Below are 12,052 nucleotides of genomic sequence, written 5' to 3' on the forward strand. Positions count from 1 at the left end.
CACCACCACCACCCCACCACTACCTCCAACCCCCACCCCACACACTTCACCCCACACCCCACCCACCCCGCCGCCACCCTGGCGCCACCCTGGCGCCCACCTTGACGATGCCTGTGTAGGCCATCATGGACCAGTGGCACAGCAGCACCAGCTCGCCGTGCACGTTGACCACGGAGCCGTAGGCAGCCAGCAGCTCCTCTCGGCTGCACCGCAGGCGGGGAGGGGCGGCGGAGCGTGCATCCTCCTCCTCCACAAGCCGCGTTGTGCATACAGCTAGTCTGTGTGTGTGTGTGTTTGTGTGCGCCAAGGGGCAGCATACGGGCAGCGCAGGCAGCCAGCCAGCCAGCGCAGCCAGCGCAGGCAGCCGGCGCGGCGGCGGCGAACAACGCCGGGCGCCTGGCTGTGCGCGGCGGCGCACCTGGCGGCGGCGGCGGCCGCCGACTGCGCCAGGTCAGCCTTGATGATCAGCAGCTCCTCCTTGCTCAGGTAGTCCTCGTTCAGCTGCTGCACGCACTGCTCCACCAGCGCCACAAAGCGCGCCTCCTGCTCGGGGTCAGGCCGCTCCACCCCCGGCTCACGCTCCCCCTCCTCCTCCTGCTGCTGCTGCTGCTGCCCCGCACCCGGCTGCTGCCCCGGCTGCTGGCCGCCGTGCTGCTCGCCTGCCTGCGCCGCCGCCGGCTGCGCCTGCGCCTGGGCTGCCTCGCCGGCGGCGGCGGCGGCGGCGGGCGGCGGCTCCGCGGCGGCGTCCCAGCCGCCGTCCCCCGCCATCTCGTCGTCGGATGAGGAGGAGGGCAGCTGCGGCGGCTCCACTGTGCTGCCCGCATCAGCGGGATTGTCCAGGATTCGCAGCGACTTCTTCAGCTGCAGCCAGATGGGTGGCGAGGGGCGGCAGGCAGGTAGCAAGTCTGGCAGGAACGGGCCGTAGCAGGCAGCAGGCGTGTGTGCTGGCAGAGCGGGGGCCTCGGCAGTGGCGCGGCGGCGGAAGCAGAACCAGACGACCCGGCGGCGGCGCAGCGGCCGGGGGCGGGCGGGCCCGGGGAGCAGCAGGCAGCAAACGGTGCTCGGCCGGGCGGCACGCTCCGCTGGCGGCGGGCGCCGCCCTGCTGCTCACCTGTTTGTACAGGGCATACAGCTCCGGCTGCTGATCCTCCTCCAGCGTTCTGGCGAACTTCATCTCCCGCTCCTGGCCTGCCGCTCAGCGCCCTGTAGCGAGGATGGTGCACCCTGTAACGAGGGCTAAGGGTCCACCCTGCCAGCGGAGCCCGGCCGCCAGAGGGGCTACGGAGGCGAGGACGGGGGCGATGGAAGGCCGCGACAAACGCTGTCTGCTGTGTTTGCTTGCCGCCCACCTTGCTTTCCAACGCAAAATTATTCCCGGGATGCCCCGCCGGCTGGGTAGGCGCCTAGGCCGAACCGCCGCTGCCTCTACTCGGGATGGAACCGAAACGCGGGTGGGAGGGGCTTCACGGACCGGGAGAGAGGCAACATTTGCAAATACAGGGCTGGCCGGGGGCAAATGGAATCTTGAACACGGAATGCCTGGGCCAGCGCGCCCAGCGGCGGCGCCGCGGCCACCCGCCGCATGTGGGATGTGGGGTAGCCCTGCTGTGGGGAGATGCAGCAAGTGAGCAGCGAGTATTAACCTGTCTCATGGCTCTGTTGCCTCCGCCGCAACCCACCATGGGCGGTCCTCGGCAAGGCGACGCATTGTACCGCCCCGCCCCGCCTCCCCGCCCCACTTGATCCTTTACGAATAATTTACATTGCAATATACAACAGGAGGGATAAATCCGCACAAAACACCCCGCCCAGCTGCTGTGAATGGGACTCTCCGCTAGCTGCTGGCCCGGCTTTGGCTAGGCCCGCCGCCTGCCTGCCTCCACCCAGCCCGCTGCTCAGCTATACCTGACCGCCGCCCGGCTGCTCACAATTTTGACAAGGTCTGCGGCGTGGGGCGGCAGGTCGCCCTCGTCCGTTGCGGGCTGCCCCGAGATGCGCGGCAGCGCCGCCCAGCCCGTCACAAAGTCGCCGTGCGACACCTGGCGCAGGGAGGACGTGGAGAGCACGGCCCCGTGATGCGACTCCACATGACTCCAAAACAACCACGACGCAGCCACAAATCGCAGGGGCAGCCCCCGACGGCACGTCGCAGGACCGCCGCCCCTGCTCCAGCCCAGCGCCGGCTCGCCGCACCTTGTTGTACACGAGGTGCTTGGCCGGCACGCCGCAGTCGTGCAGCAGCCAAAACTGCTCCGCGCTCTCGTACCACGGCACCGTCACGTCGGTGCAGCTGCTGGTAAGCACGGTGGGGGGCAGCAGGCGGGCAGCCCCCACCGTCAGCGCCATGATGCCTTCCTCCTCCACACCGCCGCCGCCGGCGTCGGCGTCGCCCTCGCGCGGCGGCACGGCCACGGGGACTGCCGCCGCGGGCGCCGCCGGCCGGGGCATGGCGCTGCCACCGGGGCCCCTGCTGTCAGCGGCCGCCGCCGCAGCGGCCGCCTCGGCCCGTGCCACGCGATCAAAGCCGATGCGGCGGGCGATGGCTTCACCGGCTAGCTCAAAGGAGCTGTAGTAGCGAGCGGCAGCCACGCTGGCTGTAGCCACCTGGCTGCTCGTTGCGCCGCCTGGGCCCGGTTGCCGCTCCCGCCGCCGCTCCTGCTCCTCCTCCCGCTGCCGCTGGTCAGCGGCCGGCAACACAAGCGTGCATGTGGGCCCGCTGGGTCCCACCGCCGCCGCCGCCGCCGCCGCCGGCCCTGCACCCTGTGCCCCCACAGCCGCCGCCGCCGCAGCCGCCGTGATGGCGGGGGTGGCGCCCCACCGGTCGCCGCTGCTGGCTGCCACCCCCGCCTCCTCCAGCAGCTCCCGAGGGTCGCCCTGCAACGCCTCCCAGCTGCTGTGCTGCTGCTGCAGCTGCTGCTGCCGCCTGCGGCAATGCAGCGGGGAGGCGGTGCCAGCGAGGGTTCCTTGGTTTCTTGAAAGGGGCTTGGGCTGGGCCACAGCACGCCCAGGCGGCGCCAGCTCTCCCATCCATCATGCAACCCAATGCGCGGCGCCGCACTCTATTTCTTTGCCTGCACGCTGCACGGCCCCTCCCCTCCCGCCTACAGGCTTCCAAGTATCAGGCGCCCGCAGTCGCCGCCCGCCCACCTCAGCGCGTTGGCCAGGATGACGGCGGGGGAGTTGCGCGGGAACAGGTGGGGCCCTCCCACGGCTCGCTCCATGGTAGACAGCTTGTGCACGTGGCGGGCTGCGGGCGGAGGGGGAGGCAGGCCGGCGGGTGCGTGCGCTGCAGCATGCTGTGGTGTGTGCTGTGGCTGTGGTGTGTGCTGATGCTGTGGCGTGTGCAGTGGCCATGCTGGGGTGGTGTGGAGGGACGCAGGTGGGGCACCACCGGGTGTGCCTGCCAGAGGACAGCCTCCGGGGCCAACCAAACCACACTGGCAGCATGCCCGGAATGAATGCAGGCACGGCACCTGCGCACCAACCCAGCCAACTCACCCTCTTCATACTCATAATGCTCTGCATGCGGAAAGAGTGCCAGCGGCAGGTGTCAGGAAACAGGCGGCACTAAAAGAGCTGTCGGCTCGGAGGCTTTTGGCCAGCGCTTTGTCGGTCAAACAGGGGGTGCTGTTTCGGGGTCAAGCGTCTGTCCCCGCAGCGCAGCTGCGCCACACTCACTGGCAATGTCGTAGACGCCAGCAATGGCCACCAGGCGCTGCGGCATGCGGTGGTCGGCGTAGGCTGCCGCCTCGCCGCCCGCCTCCGCGTCTGGTGGCGGCTGCGGCAGCGGCTGCTGCCCGGGCTGCGCCGCAGGCGGCGGCCGGGGCGGGGGCGAGCCGCCTGCGGCCTTGCTGGCGGCCAGGGCGCGGTGCAACAGTGCCATGGTACACATGTGGGCTCCGGCGGAGTGTCCCACCAGTGACACCTGCGACCGGGCAGGCAGGCAGAGCAGTTCAAGTCGGCAGCTGAGGGCGGAACCAGCAGCTGCAGCCCTTGTACCAGCAGACGCAGCTGGCGGGGCAGCAGCAGGGCGCCCCCACCTGCTGTGGGCTGCCCCCCAGCTGCGCCGCATTGTCCAGGCTCCACGTCAGCGCTCCGCTGACCTGCAAGAGCGCAGCCCGGGAGCCCCGGCAGGGCGGCGTTGACAGATTTGGGGACACAGAGGGGCGAGCAATCGCAGCAGGTCTCTGAGCAGGGCACACCAGGAGTCTGACCGTACCTCGGCCACCATCTGCGGTACACGCGCCTCGGGATACAGAGTGTACTGCAGGAGCGGCAGGTTGGAAGGGACGGGGCTCTTAGCTCCAGGCAGCCCTTTCTCTGCCACCCACAACACACCTGCGCCCGGCCAGAACGCAGCCAGGCAGGGCAGGGGAGGCAGGCGGGCCACCTGCCTGCATGACCGCGGTGATGACGCCAGCTTGCGCCAGCCGCGTGGCCAGCGGGGCATAGTGCCACTTGGATCCCGCAGCCCACACGCCGCCGTGGCAGAACAGCACCATGGGGGCGCCCTCCGCAGCGCAGGCTGCCTCGGGCCCCTCGCCGTTCCCGGCGGCGGCGCCGTTGCTACCTGTGCTGCCGCTCCTGCAGGGGCTGCCGTTCTGGCCCGGCTGCTGCGCCTGCTCCTGCTGCAGGCTGCCGCTGAACTCCACGTTGGGAGGCAGGTAGATGTCCATGACGTTGCGGGGGCGCTGGCCGTACCTGCAGCAGCCAGGGGCGGTACAGCGGTACACAAACATTACGACATGTCACACACTGCCCATGTGCTCGACTGCAGACGCTCGTAGCAGCTCGAGCGCCCACACCAAGCACACACCAGCCTGGCTTCACAGCCCGGCTCGCCGTCGTGGGATGCAGCACGTGCGCAGGCAGGTGCAGCACACACGGGCGACGCGCGCGGCCCGCACCTCACGTCCCGCAGGATGGCCACTGTGCTGCCCGCTCGCTGGCGCTGCCGCGCGTCGGGCAGGGAACGGTGGAGGCTGAGAGCACGCAGGCCAAAGGGCACCGCCAGCACAGTGCCGAAGATCTCGGCTGCAAAGATGCGGGCGTAGACGGCCAGGCGCTGCACCCGCTGGAAGCCCCGGACCTGGGCCAGCTCCGCCTGCAGCAGCAGGAGGGTGGCCAGGTAAGCGTGGAGCGGCGGCGGTGGAGTGGCGCGGCGGCGGTGCAGGCGGTGGCAGCAGCGGCCGCCCTGCCACCCGGGTTGGACCGGCTGCATCCGGCCTGGACAGCCTCTCCCAGTGCTGGCCAGGGGCGGGGCGCCGTTTCAAGGCGAGCAGCGCGTGAGCATGTGGTGACCAGCGCAAGGCGGAACAGGGGGGCTTCTGGGCTCAGCCTTGAGACTGTGCAGCCATCGAGGATCGCGATCAGACCACCAGCGCAGTGTCGTGCGGCCCCAAACACCTTGGCGGCCTCCCATGCGAGTGGAACGCTCATTGCTACCTCCCGCGATGGACTTTTCGATGGGAAGGATGCAATCGAAGATGAAGGAGAGGCTGAGCGATGCGGTTTGTTTTGCGATGCCGTGGCTGCCAGGGGGGACGGAGTGTAGCCGGTTGATGGGCGCCCATTTGCCATTGAAACAATGCAGGAGGCTACGGTGGTGGCAGGGATCCTGCCTGTAGCGCACCTGGAGGCTCTCGAGGTGATGGTCATCTCTTGCGCATGTCAGAGCCTGACAACCGCAGCTGCATGCCCTTCCAATGCATGCATGCATCGCACCGCCAGGATGTGGTTACCCACGTCAAGGCAGCAGCAGGACCGCTGGCAGCTGGCGGCTCCGCCGCACACCTTGCCGCCGCCGCCCACCTTGCCGCCGCCGCCGCCGCCTGGCACTCCTCTGCAGGCCGACGCCGATGCACTGGCCGACTGCCCCAACTACTGGGTGCCGCGCGAGGTGGCGGAGGGTGCCGCGCCGGCGCTGTGCGTGGCGGAGCAGGCGGTGCAGCAGCTGTACAGGCGGCTGGTGCAGGCGCAGCTGGCGCCGCACGACGGCGCCTGGCAAGGCGCAGAGTACTGGTGTCAGGTGAGCGTGTGCAACCAGCAGGAGAAGGTGCAGGCAGCCACCCTGGGCTGGGTCAGTCTCAGAAGCCTCTTTTACAGAGGCGCGCTCCCTCGCCAGCCCATGCAGAGCCGCTCCCGTGCCCGCCCCAAGCTTTCTTTCCTGCACAATGCGCCGCTTTGCCCTGCCGGCCTGGCCGCAGGTGTATGAGGGCGGCCGCGGCCTGGGCTTCCACTTTGACAAGGATGAGCACGTAATGGCGGCAGAGGGGCGCATGATCAACCCCATCCTCTCCTCTGTGCTCTACCTCACCGGCAGCTCGGGGGACGCAGTGCGCCAGGTGTGAGGAGCTTGGGCCGTTCTGCTGCTGCTGCCTCTGCCGCCCGCTGAAGCTGCCACTTGACCCGCTGCTGCTGCTGCTGCTGGTGCAAGCATCAGCTACTGCTGGTGCAAGCATCAGCTGCTGCTGCCAGGGCTGGCAGCCCTGGGCCACGGTGCTGCATGCCATACGCCCTGGGCTCTCCCCTCGCTTCCTGGACTGCTGCAGGCGCCCACGGTGCTCATTGACCAGCGGTACAGCCAGGAGCAGCGCTGTGCGCTCCCAGACAACCCCGCCTGGAGCAGCCTGGTCTTCCCGGTGCGCAACCAGTACTGCCTGTTTGGCGGGGAGCAGGCGCACGGCGTGCTGGAAAGCATGGCGCCGCCGCGGCCGCCGGCAGGAGCGGCAGCCGGCGACCCTGAGCAGCAGCAGCAGAGGCGGCGCCGGGTCACGTTCCTGGTCAACTGGTGGGCGCAGCGCCCGCAGAATGTGGTGCGTGCCACGGCAGGGGATGTGGCGCAGGGCAAGCTGGCAGCGGCGCTGGATGCGCTCACCACTCCCAGCTGCACCGCCTGCGGCTGCCGCGACAGCGGCGGCAGCGCAGAGGGCGCGGCAGCTGGGCTGGCGGAGCTGGCGCTGGAGGAGGCAGCTGACGCGCACACTCGGCATGAGCAGCGGGCGCTGCGTCCCGTGCCGTTTGTGCGGGTGGAGGCGCCGCCGCTGTGGCCGGGGGATGTCCTGCCGGTAAGCGGCGGCTTCCCTGCTCCTTCTCCCCTGGCGATCGCAGCTGTGGCCCGCTGCGGCCCGCTCACCTGCCTGCCTGCCCAAGCTGCGCCCTGGCCCTCGCCCTGCCGTCATGAGAATGCCTTCCGCTGCCGCCGCTGCCTTTGCTGGCGCCCCATGCAGGTCGACGAGCTGCTGCTGCAGCGCGGGGTGTGCATCAACAGCGGCGGCGGCAGCGGCGGCGGCCAGGATGGCGCAGCGGCGCAGGCGGCAGATGCGGTGGCCGTAGCGCACGGCGGGCTGACGCTGGTGCCACTGGATGAGGAGCAGGCGGACCCGGCGCACCCGCTGCAGGTGCTGGCGGCGCTGGTGCCCACAGCAGACCTGGAGAGTGAGGGCAGCGGCAGCGGCAGCGGCAGCGACAGCGGCAGCGGCAGCGACAGCGGCAGCGGCGGCGGCAGCGAGGGCTCGGGATGACGGGTGCTCGAGGAGGTGCGACGCTGAGCGCGATTGGCGGCCCTGGCGCCAGCCGTGCCGCGCTGCGTGCCCTGCTGCAGTGCGCTTGGATCCCTGGGCAGAGGTGATAAGTGTTACAGGTAACGCAACCGGAGCTTGGCTGGAGGCTAGTCAATGTAAGAGCAAAATCGAGAGGCGGAAGCAAATGCAGGGGGAGGTGTGCAGAGCGCAAGGTGCCGGGTGTACGCTGCCGGCACAGACGAGCGTCCAAGGACGTGACGTGCGCTATGGCGCGACTCCAGGGTTGGGGCAAGCCGCCCTGAGACCGTTTGTTTCACGGCAGTACTGCACTGTACCGCTCACGATCCCATCACAATGGGGACCAGCACCTGCGCAGCATGGCGCGGCACAGGCAGCGGGCGCAGCATGTGAGCGCAGGAGCGGGGCATAGGCGAGCTGGCGCGGCGTGCGCACCACCAGGAGAGTGGATTCCTCCGGCACAGCAGCCCTCCTCCATGCGCAGCCCTCCCCAGCCAGCCCATGCTCACCGTGTTTGTGACGTGCACCACGCTCTTGGCGCAGGTGAGGTCGTACGTGTTGGGCTTGCCAATCTGCGACACGACCAGGGGAACAGCACAGAACAACGGCAGGCCGCCAGGGCATGAGGGAGGGGTGGCGTGGGGCGTCTCACAGGGCAAGCAGGGCAGCAGGGGCGCAGCGGCGGGCTGGTGCTTGCTGGCGGCGTGGTCCCCTCACCAGCGCCGCCGTCTGGGCAAAGCCTTGGACAGCCTTGCGCTCTGTCCTGGTGGACCACAGCTGCAGGGCGGGGGCGCAGCACAGCATGATTCCAGAATAGGCCTCTGGGCCAGGGGAGGAAGGCGTGGCATGCGCAGCACAGCATGCGCTCGGTGTGCACGCGGGGCTCGCACGCAGCAGCGAAGCGAGCAGGCGCCGCCGCGCCGGGCAGAATCGGCCGCGCGGGCGGCAACCAGCCCAGCGGTACGCCCGTACCGCCAAGAACGGGACCACTATGACAGGCGGCAGCCAGGCAGCCAGGCAGCCGCACCTTGAGCATCATGGCCGGAATCAGAGTCTTCTGCTTCTTGAACCCATTCTGGTAGGTAGGCCAGTAGCTTGTGCGCCGCACGTACGGGGCCGTGTTGTACTGCAGCACCTGCGGCACGATAAGGCGGTACAGGAAAGGCTGGGTGGCAGGCCGCAGCGGGATGGGAGCCGGCACGCGGCGCACCCATACCAGCGCAATCGCTGCCCGCCTGGACCTTGCCCCTGGAAAACATGCCATCCCTTCGAGTGCGGCATGCGGGAGTGGAAAGCAGCCGCAGGCACCAGCTGCTGCTCATATCCGCCGCCACCGCGTCCTGTCCCGCCGAGGCTGGGCTGCCGCCCACCTTTTTCATCAGCGCTCTGTCTGCCAGAGCCTCAGCCTCTGTCATCTGCAGCGCGGCGTAAAACCTGTCCACGGCGGCATCTGCGAGGGGGGGCAGGGCAGGCAGAGCAGCACAACGGGGGCAGCGTCAGAGGCTGCGCAAGTGGAAGGAAGCATGCGGGTGCATGCGTGTGTGGGGCCGCAGCCTCAGCCGGCTGCGCACGGTGCGCGCCTCCAGCCCCGCCGGCAAGCAGTGCGGCTGCCAGCCGTGCGCGGCGTGGCAGGCGGGGAGGTGGTGGGCCCGGGGAGCGCACACCACAGGCACAGCACCGTCGTTGGGATGTGCAGCCAGCCGGGCGTAAGCCGGGAGCTGCTCGAAGCACTCACTGGTGGCAGCAAACAGGGTGTTGCTCTGATACGTCGTGGAAAAGAAGGGCTTCATGCCCGCAGCCTGCAGGACCAGCGGCGCGCGCAGCAGATCAGGGCGTGGCGGACGCTGAGAGAGGCTGCGCGCGACGGCAGGCCGCCCATCTACCCGCGACAGGCTGCCTGCTGGCTGGACTCACATCAATGATTTGTTGGAACTTGGTCAGTCCCAGCTTTGCTGCAGCGCAGGCGCAGGCACACATTCAGAGGCGGATTGAAGGCAGCCGGGGCAGGCGCCGCCGCGCAAGGTGAGGCAGCGGCGCAACAGGGCGGGAGTGGGGCTCCCTCCCAACTCACTGAGGCACTCGTAGACATTGGGTCCAAACTTTGCGCCCGCCACTTGCTGTGCTGCAGCAGCCAGGGCCAGGCAGGCAAGCAAGCAGGGGTGAGACGCAAGCAATTCCGCGCCGTCATGCCCGCCGCTGCCGCCCGACATGGACTGCAGGACCGTACTGGCAGCCAACTGGCGTGCTGGCCGGCTGGGCTCTTTGTGCAGCCCCGGCAGCAGCGAGGCGGTGAAACCCGGCCGCCCCCAGGCTGGGCGCGGGGAGTGTCGGCATCAGGGCCAGAACGTCGGGTCGGCACCAGCTGAGCCGCCTCTGGGGTCGGTGCGCGGCCTGACCCGATGTGGTGGCTGCAGGCCGCCAACCCGCACTGCCGGCTGCCATGGAGGTGCCCGCGGCTCAGCCGGCTGCTTGCCTCCTTGCCCCGGCGAACCGAGCTGCCACGAACACCCTGTCAGAGCACCAAACAGGCCGGAAGGTGCAGTCCACAGCCAGTTCCCACCTGAGGCAAGCAGCAACACGCAGGATAGCGCCAGGAGGGCGCGTCCACACGCCATACTGAGTCCAACAACGTGATCGGGCCAGGGAGCGGCAAGAGTTCCACAAAAATAAGGCGCCAGGGGGACAACCTGGCAGGGAGCAGAGACGCTCCACACACCTTAGTCTTCGGGTTTGCACCCTCACAAGGCGTGTAGATTGCCTCGTGGCGGTCTCAGAACTGCTGCAAGGCCTCTCGCTCCATGTGGCATCTGGCGCCTGGCGTTCAACGCCAAGTCACGACCTCTCGTTCAAAAGCTTCGGCCTGCGTGAGGGTCACGTTGATGGTAGAGCCAGTGGAGCATGGCGGGCTCCAATTGCCACATTGCTGACCCGACCGCTGGAGACGCCTGTGCAGAGCGCTGGCTGCCGGCGGTCGACGTCCCTCATAGCCCTCCCTCAAGCCACAATCAATGCAGATCACACCAATGACACATCTCAGAGGAGTCTCAGGCGGTGCAAGCAGGTTGCTAGGGGTTGCATGAGCGAAACCGCGCAGCGCGGCAGCCACCTGTTTGACAGGCTGCTGGATTTGCTGGGTTATTGTGTGCAATCGGGATCATCCTGGAGACGGGTTTGTGCTCAATTATGGAGCTGCTACAGCGACACACACAATGTGCGGCACATGGCGGTCGCCCATCAGCCACCAAACACCAGCCACCCAGGGCGTGTCCCAGGGGATCGCACAGCAATCATGTGCAGAGCAGCGGAGCGAGAACGCAGCGGTGAGTGCTCAGCCTTCGCAGCCCCGTCAGCGGCTCCCTCGGCACACAGCCTCCCGCTCTGTTCAATGCAGATTTGGTCAGTTTGGCGGTCCGTGCCACAACTGAGATTCTGAGGAGGGCTGGCGTGGGGTGCGCTCCTCCCGCCGCTCCCCGCCCCGCTCGCCCAGCTCTGGCTTGGAGGCATGCCATAGTTTTGCCTTGCCCCGGCTCCTGCCGACATCCCTCTCCCCGGCTCCTCTGCGCTGCAACTTCAGGGCCCTTGAGTATGAAGCGGCCTCCTCGTCCCCGCCAAGCAAGACGCTGCGGCGGGGCGACGTGGCGGGCGTGCTGCGGGAGCTGCGACGCGACTATGCCAGGCAGTACTTTGTGACGGCGCTCGTCACCGATGCCATCTACGACCCAGGCTGCTACTTTGCCGACCCAACCGTCAGCTTCAGAGGTGCACAACGCTTTGTGCGGCCTCCGGGATGACGCTGCCTTGGCTGCCGCCGGCAAGCACGGCTGCACGGCATACGTGCACCTCGGGTTGCCGCTGGTGGCAGTCCACAGCAAGTGCCAAGGCTTGACCAGGCACACCGCTGGCTTGCTGCGCACCCGCCTCTCCGCCATGCACTGCAGGGCGGGATTTGTACAAGCGCAACCTCGCCCTGCTGGTGCCCTTCTTGTGGGAGCCGGCCATCCAGCTGCGCTCGCTGCGGCGCCTGCCGGCGCCCGCGCCAGGCGGCAGCGCGCAGCTGTTTGCAGAGTGGCGGCTGAGCTGCTGGGTGCGGCTGCCGTGGGCGCCGTACGTCGACATCAACGGCACAACCACGTACACACTGAATGCCGATGGGAACCAGGTGGGCGGCAACGGCAGGGCAGGCGGAAGTGCTTGCATGTGCAGCCGCGCTGATTTAATGAATTTATGTGATGGTGCTTGTCTTCCCCCCTCTTCTCGCAGATTGTGCGTCACGTGGAGCAGTGGGATGTGAGCGCCGTGCAGGCGCTGCTGCTCCTGCTGCGGCCATCTGAACGGGCTGTGTGGCGGCAGCGCGGCAGCTGATCGGCCAGCCCTTGATGACTGAAGCTGCTTGCATTTCATTGAACAATGATAATTGAGTGCTGATCACCACTATTCTTTGCAAATGGCCACGGTGTGGGTGGAGATACATTAGCGCCGTTGGGTGGCGGCGCCAGGCTGGCCGGGGAGGT

General features: G+C 68.5%; 5 protein-coding genes across 5 annotated transcripts in view; 2 read left to right on the plus strand and 3 right to left on the minus strand.

Moving 5' to 3' along the window:
• Nucleotides 1-1,174, minus strand: part of CHLNCDRAFT_144154 (hypothetical protein) — a gene marked incomplete at both ends in the record, with an annotated part of 2,529 nt that extends 1,355 nt beyond the window's left edge. Inside the window, 3 exons of the mRNA XM_005848772.1 lie at nt 101-203; nt 419-861; nt 1,112-1,174. Coding sequence (XP_005848834.1) covers nt 101-203; nt 419-861; nt 1,112-1,174 — 609 coding nt within the window. The remainder of the gene's footprint in view (nt 1-100; nt 204-418; nt 862-1,111) is intronic.
• A 721-nt stretch (nt 1,175-1,895) lies between these two features.
• On the minus strand, nt 1,896-5,439 carry CHLNCDRAFT_144155 (hypothetical protein; the record flags this gene model as incomplete). The annotated part of the gene is made up of 10 exons (XM_005848773.1): nt 1,896-2,039; nt 2,194-2,923; nt 3,148-3,247; nt 3,499-3,519; nt 3,679-3,925; nt 4,041-4,103; nt 4,220-4,264; nt 4,404-4,701; nt 4,908-5,104; nt 5,407-5,439. The coding sequence occupies 10 exons, from the start codon at nt 5,437-5,439 to the stop codon at nt 1,896-1,898; spliced, it is 1,878 nt and encodes a 625-aa protein (XP_005848835.1).
• A 148-nt stretch (nt 5,440-5,587) lies between these two features.
• CHLNCDRAFT_144156 (hypothetical protein) lies at nt 5,588-7,523 on the plus strand (the record flags this gene model as incomplete). Its single annotated transcript, XM_005848569.1, has 5 exons — nt 5,588-5,647; nt 5,849-6,079; nt 6,207-6,344; nt 6,552-7,067; nt 7,230-7,523. The coding sequence occupies 5 exons, from the start codon at nt 5,588-5,590 to the stop codon at nt 7,521-7,523; spliced, it is 1,239 nt and encodes a 412-aa protein (XP_005848631.1).
• Nucleotides 7,524-7,861: 338 nt separating this feature from the next.
• On the minus strand, nt 7,862-9,983 carry CHLNCDRAFT_144157 (hypothetical protein; the record flags this gene model as incomplete). Its single annotated transcript, XM_005848774.1, has 9 exons — nt 7,862-7,891; nt 8,051-8,113; nt 8,259-8,318; nt 8,569-8,676; nt 8,912-8,991; nt 9,277-9,340; nt 9,456-9,493; nt 9,613-9,663; nt 9,965-9,983. 9 exons carry the CDS (start codon nt 9,981-9,983, stop codon nt 7,862-7,864), a joined length of 513 nt encoding a protein of 170 aa, XP_005848836.1.
• A 943-nt stretch (nt 9,984-10,926) lies between these two features.
• CHLNCDRAFT_144158 (hypothetical protein) lies at nt 10,927-11,903 on the plus strand (the record flags this gene model as incomplete). Its single annotated transcript, XM_005848570.1, has 4 exons — nt 10,927-10,937; nt 11,116-11,300; nt 11,480-11,700; nt 11,802-11,903. The coding sequence occupies 4 exons, from the start codon at nt 10,927-10,929 to the stop codon at nt 11,901-11,903; spliced, it is 519 nt and encodes a 172-aa protein (XP_005848632.1).
• Nucleotides 11,904-12,052: the final 149 nt, after the last annotated feature.

The sequence above is a fragment of the Chlorella variabilis genome (genome assembly GCF_000147415.1).
Source record: "Chlorella variabilis unplaced genomic scaffold CHLNCscaffold_7, whole genome shotgun sequence".
Lineage (NCBI taxonomy): Eukaryota > Viridiplantae > Chlorophyta > Trebouxiophyceae > Chlorellales > Chlorellaceae > Chlorella > Chlorella variabilis.